Source organism: Notolepis coatsorum (genome assembly GCF_963971535.1).
Source record: "Notolepis coatsorum genome assembly, chromosome: 12".
Classification (NCBI taxonomy): domain Eukaryota; kingdom Metazoa; phylum Chordata; class Actinopteri; order Aulopiformes; family Paralepididae; genus Notolepis; species Notolepis coatsorum.
In genome coordinates, this window is record NC_140176.1 from 74,046,866 (window position 1) to 74,052,865 (window position 6,000).

The 6,000-nt window shown below is 40.3% G+C and overlaps 1 protein-coding gene across 4 annotated transcripts in view; it reads left to right on the forward strand.

The window, feature by feature from the left end:
• Positions 1-6,000, forward strand: part of rnpc3 (RNA-binding region (RNP1, RRM) containing 3) — a 40,127-nt gene extending 34,127 nt beyond the window's left edge. For 2 of the 4 annotated variants that reach the window (XM_084326746.1, XM_084326749.1), the window contains exons 13-16: positions 1,594-1,652; positions 2,179-2,311; positions 3,938-4,015; positions 5,920-6,000. In XM_084326746.1, the coding sequence (XP_084182872.1) occupies positions 1,594-1,652; positions 2,179-2,311; positions 3,938-4,006 (261 nt within the window). In that variant the 3' untranslated portion in view covers positions 4,007-4,015; positions 5,920-6,000. Of the gene's footprint in view, positions 1-1,593; positions 1,653-2,178; positions 2,312-3,937; positions 4,034-4,728; positions 5,266-5,919 lie in introns of those variants that run through there. The other 2 variants (XM_084326748.1, XM_084326747.1) reach the window with 2 other exon arrangements.

Below are 6,000 nucleotides of genomic sequence, written 5' to 3' on the forward strand. Positions count from 1 at the left end.
AATGAGACACTTGTGGTCTCTCCATTTGGCGCACAATAGCAGGAATGTCAACTTCAATGTTTGTGCATGCAATCTGTATCAGATGAAATAATGTTTCATCCGACAGCCTGTTTCTCTCCTTTGACTTGATGTGCTTCATGTTTGAGAAATTGCTCTCACGTATGTATGTGCTCCCAAACATACTGGCCATAGAGAGGGCAAAGTCCCTGAGGAGTGGGAAGCGGGGCTCAGGTAGCAGTTTCCAAAACGAAATTCCCCTCTCATTTCTCTTTGCTTGAAAAAAAGGATCTGACTGTAGCTCGCACAGTTCAAGTTGCAACGGTGGGGGCTGCTCTGACACCGTAGCGGTGAGGGGGCCGGCAAACAGCGCTATCCGTGACTGCATGCCGTTGAAATCTTCAAACCGATCATTGAATTGCATTTGCAGTGTTTCAATGTCGCTCCTGTACTTTCCGACGGCTCAGCCATCGGATTTCTGTGTGTAGCTGCAAGTCGCCATAATCAGTGTCCATCTCTTCCAAAAAGGAGACAAACTTTCTATGGTTTAGTGACCTGTTGCCTCCACGAATTAGATTGGTAACCTTGGTAACCAAATCCATAACATGGCTGTATTCAAGCTTCTTGGCACAGAGAGCCTCCTATATCAGATAAAAAAAAATAAAAACGATTTAACGACTCTCGCATATAATTTGACTACACTCGACTCGCATTGGTCATTATAGTGACGCACAATAGATGGAAATTATGTTAGCGAACTTACCTGATGTATAATGCAGTGCAGCATTGGACACTCAACGCCACTCTGCCTTAGAAGCCCTGCGAATCCATCGGTAACAACAGCCGACAGTTTATCAAAACCCCCATATTGCTGCACGGCACTTTCAACAGCGTTGAATATGTGCACACTATAGGCTGACCCCTATTAGTCAAATAGTCGACTAATCGATCGAAAGGAGTCATAGTTGACTGCCAACTCTTCTTAGTCGAATACAATAAAAAAAAATACAAAAATAAAAAAATAAAAAAATAAAAAAATAAAAAAATAAAAAAATAAAAAAATATTATAATTTTTTTTTTTTTAATATTGGCCTGGGGCCGCATGGAACGTCGGTGAGGGCCGCATGCGGCCCGCGGGCCGCCAGTTGCCCCTCCCTGGCCTAGACGTTCCGTAAAACCTTGGGTCCTGCCATCGTACACAATAACGGCAAAAACAGCAAGTGTTCCAAGGACCCACTTCTGGCCTGGTTATTCAGTTATGGAAATACATCATAGAATACACTTTCTTTAGATTTCACATTTCTCTTCCCAAACTACATGGTGCACATGTAAAGCTCTGTTTGTTGTAATCAGACAGTAACAAAACGGTAACAAAAGAAAGTGAGCGTTGGATTGGTCTACGCCAGTAAACGATCACTGAGAGGGAAAACAACAGTGACTACTTTCTCCCCCAGTTTTCCTGTATTATTTCTTATACAGCAACTAATAATGTAGTATTTTGTTCCTGACTAATTACAGAAATAAGTAACAGGTTTATTTTCTGATTTATTATTGATCTGTTGACTTTCTCAGTTATTGATTAATTCATTTTCTTAGGACCTGAAATACATCTATGGAAGATACATCGACCCCACGTCTGAAGCTGAGAAAAATATGTAGGTTTCTTATCTAAACTAATGTTATCTTATTTAGCTAATGTTATCTAGCTAATGATATTTAATCTAATGTTATTTTATCTAGCTAATGCTATTTTATAATTTTTAGTGCTGAAGATTTTTTTTTATTTTTTCCACAAGCGATGTGCCATGAAACATTGTCTGATCAGAATTTTTTTTGCATTTATCGCTTTATTCTACTGGGCAGTCCAGTAGAGAGAGAGAGAGAGAGAGAGAGGTGAAACGGGAGACAGAGTGGAGGGAAGACATTTGACAAATAACGACGGGTTCGGGAATCGAACCCGGGTCGGCCGTGCCGCGACTCTGGTTCGCCACTTGGGCGCCCCTTATCAGATATTTTATACTTCTGCCGGCGAATTGTTATAATATTTCAAGTTGTGTCGAGGACGTGTTCCTTCTGTTTGCATTGCACGAGTCCATCCTAATGTTGACTCAGCCGAGCCCAGAGCAGCTGGTGATAATGTGTGGTCTACCTTCTACCCCCCCCCCCCCCCCCCCCCTTCAGGTTTGACATTATGTTAATGAAGGATGGACGAATGAAAGGACAAGCGTTCGTGGGGCTTCCCAGTGAGCACGTCGCGGTTAAAGCCCTGGAGGACACCAATGGCTATGTTCTCTACGATAAGCCCCTCGTCGTGGTATCCTTTTTACCTCCCTCTCCACCAAATGGAAACAACAAGGATGAGGATTGTTGTGATGGTAAAATATCATTAGGAATGTATGGAGAAATGCACTGATGCAGATGTAACTTTTGAAGAGAATTCAGTAACGATGCCATTGCCTACAAAATCTATTCAAAGACTTTGGGGGAATAATTGATCTATTATCTATTTGGAGATTTTCATGTGTGCTACATATTATTACTGTTGTAGGATGATTGGCCTATACACAGTCGTATTAATTAAAGTTGCATTTCTTTTTCAAATGTAGCCAAGAGTAAAGACGCTAACCCTATAGGGGTGTAACGGTACACAAAAACCACGGTACGGTATGTACCTCGGTTTTGAAGTCATGGTTCGGTACGGGTTTTCGGTACAGTGGGGGAAAGTTTGGCTTTCCATGTTCCACTCAGGGGTGATGTAGTGTGCAGTAACTAATTGTACTTGTAGGGCTGTCAACGAATATTCTATATTGAAATTAATAATAGACTTAAAAAATTAAAATAATAATAATTATTATATTAGATTGTGAAAAAAACAGCCCCCGGTGGGCGGTCGTTAGTGGTTAACATACCGTTGTATTACCGTAATTCCTCTAATAGTAACCGGGTCTCAAATACAAGCCGGGTCTCTATTAATGGCCGGGTGCGCTCTTGAGCTAAGCAATTATAAGCCGGCCTCCTAATACAAGCCGGGTTACTAATATACTGAGCTGCATACTGAGCTAGTTACTTGATTTCACTTTGAAAACGTTGAAATGACCAGTGACCACCTGTAATTGCACTGTTTACTATTTCATACAGTACTTGGTTTCAATAAATGAACCCAGTACATTTTACTGGGTTCAAACTGACACAAAATGTTGATTTATTCATTATGATCAGTTTGAAAATTTGAAATATAGGCCTCCCTCTTATACAGGCCTCCTCCTAATACAAGCCTGGTACCCGCTACAGTTGAAACAAATACAAGCCGGGGTTACTATTAGAGGAATTACGGTAGTTCGGTACACTACACAGCCGTTCGGTACGGCGCACACTGAAACGGTTCGGTACGGATACGTGTACCTTTACACCCCTATAACCCTATCAAAACGGCAGTCAAAGTGTATATTTTCAGCACTACGTTTGTTTACCAATGATTTTAAGTGTTATTAGCAAATCATGAGTGTATAAATATCTCTGCGCATCCCGGCAGAAACCTGCTGAATTAGACATGAGGAAATTACGCTGTCATTCATGTTTGTAGTCCTAAGAGAGTGGAGACTCAGGGCTTTCGATGGACATCGGAATGTCATAAAACTACACTAACCAGCTCACGCCGTGAATCTTTTTTTAAAACTTTATATCTCGTGGCGGTGGCATGTGCCCATTGTAGTATTTGAGTGAAACTGTTCTCTCTGGCTATATTTTCTGACTCTGCATCTTCATGTAGAGAGATTGGTAGTGCAGGTTAGATTGTAGGCAAGATCACAAAGTGCAAAAAAAAAAACTGACACTTTTCAGCCTGAAGAGGAGATGATTATATGAATGATTTACCAGCCTCAGGAAGAGGTTTCGTCAGGCATTTGTGAGTTTGAACTGCTCCTTAACTCTGAGTCCATAGCAATTTGCACGGTCAGCCAGACCCAAACCGGATGCCGTGGACCCCAAGAAACCCCCCCGACGACGGTGAGATCAACAGGTGTGAGAGAATTCCATGGTATTTTCTAAACAATTGTGTTTCCTGTTGGAAAATATAACAGAATATAGTTTTTTTTTTTAAAGGTCTCATATTGTGAAAAAAATATTTAAAAAATATATAACTTTTTCAGTGCTTGTGCACATATATTTGGGTCTGATGGGCCTACTAACACTCGAACTGAAATAAAACAACTCGACACAATACGATTTTTACACCCAGTAAAAAAGCCTACAAGTTTTTACTGTTACACCTTGACTCATGTGTGTCCTTGTGAAAAATGCGGCTGTACAAAATGGCGGCTCGCCATATGTTTCTGACAACATTTTTAGTTGTACATTTAAATATGATATTGCTGGATCTTGAATTTTATTGGATCTGCAACGTCTTACGCCTAGTTTGAAAGTTTGATTTCATTCGACAGTACAGGCTTGTGCAGCATTGCTAGATGTACGATAATTATGGTATTTATCAAGGCGGCTCGCTATTGAGAACAGGACTGAACCGAGAGGGTTATAGAGACCTGCAAGAATGCATAATCTGAGTGTTTTTCCCCCAGCTAAGACGTGTTATGGGGACCTCAGCGATGTATTTAACTTGTTGAAAAGGACTACAATATGGGACCTTTAAACTACATTTTACTGTAGCTACATCATGTGAAACAAACTCTATCTTCTTTATTGTAATGGAATTGTTTTACACTTTATTCATTCAAGATGTCAAGCCTTGATATTGTGGGCCAGCTGAACCATTTTGTATCCTTACAGTGGCAGCATATCCTTTTGAAAAACATTATATTATTTGTAATTGCCTTACCTCATTCTTAACCTTAAAGGAACACGCCAACTTTTTGGGAAATTAGCTTATTTGTCATCTACCTTGGAGTTATACAAGCAGATACATACCCTTTTCTTCTCTGTGCATGGATTAGGCTTAGGGAACAGTCGCGCCGTTAGCCTAGCTTAGCGTCATTCACTGGAAGCAGGTTTGCCAGTGTAGCCTAGTTCCCAACAGTCATGAAATACACTCCAAATACAACGCCAAAACGTTCCTGTAAAACATGTTGTGACCTGTGTATTTACCACATGGATAAATACAAAACAAACTATAATAATAATTAGACATTTTAGTTTTCTAAGCAGATATATACTCTGAACTATTTTTCCCCGAACCACTGCTGCCTGGGCGCAGTGATTTAATCACCTCAAACGCCCAGTTTTTCAAAAAAACAACAGGGCTTTTGAGGTGATGAAATCACTACTTCCAGTGAATGACGCTAAGCTAGGCTATTGTGCGGCTGTTCCCTAAGCCTAATGCATGCACAGAGAAGAAAAGGGTATGTACCGGCCCGTATCTGATTGTCTAACTCCAGGGTAGATGGCAAATAAGCTAATTTCCCAAAAAGTTGGTGTGTTCCTTTAACCTTAAACCACTGAAATCATATTGATTTCATTTACCTTGGTGTTTTATTTTTGGTTGTGGGTGTGAGTGAATTGTGTAGCCTTACAATTCTTAAAGGTATTATCTTTAATGCCATCCAACGGCGACCTCAAAAGAGCCCCAATTGGTATTGTGCTTTGTTTACTTTTTTTTGTTTTGGTCTGACGTCTGGGTTGGAGTTAAGTAATTTATTATACTGTGAATTTCTCCAGATCTCTCTCGGTAGAGCCTGAGGTATGGCCAGCAGTAATAACCCCTTCCCTATACCCGCTGAAATCCAACCCACCCATCAGACAGAAACTAAACAAATTGCAGTACCATGTTGTCATCTTTTGCCTATAGGTCGCCGTTTGACAAGAACAGACTACCTTAACTAGAGATATTTGTAACCTGTGTTGCATGAGAGATATTTTGGAATCTGTGAAGCTCGCTTAATGTGTTCCACCATATCTGACTCTGAATTACAGGTGATTAAACTGGCAAAGGTGAAGACCATCAAATTATTTCATTTAATTTTTTCTAATAAAAGTCTTTTATCCAAAACAAAA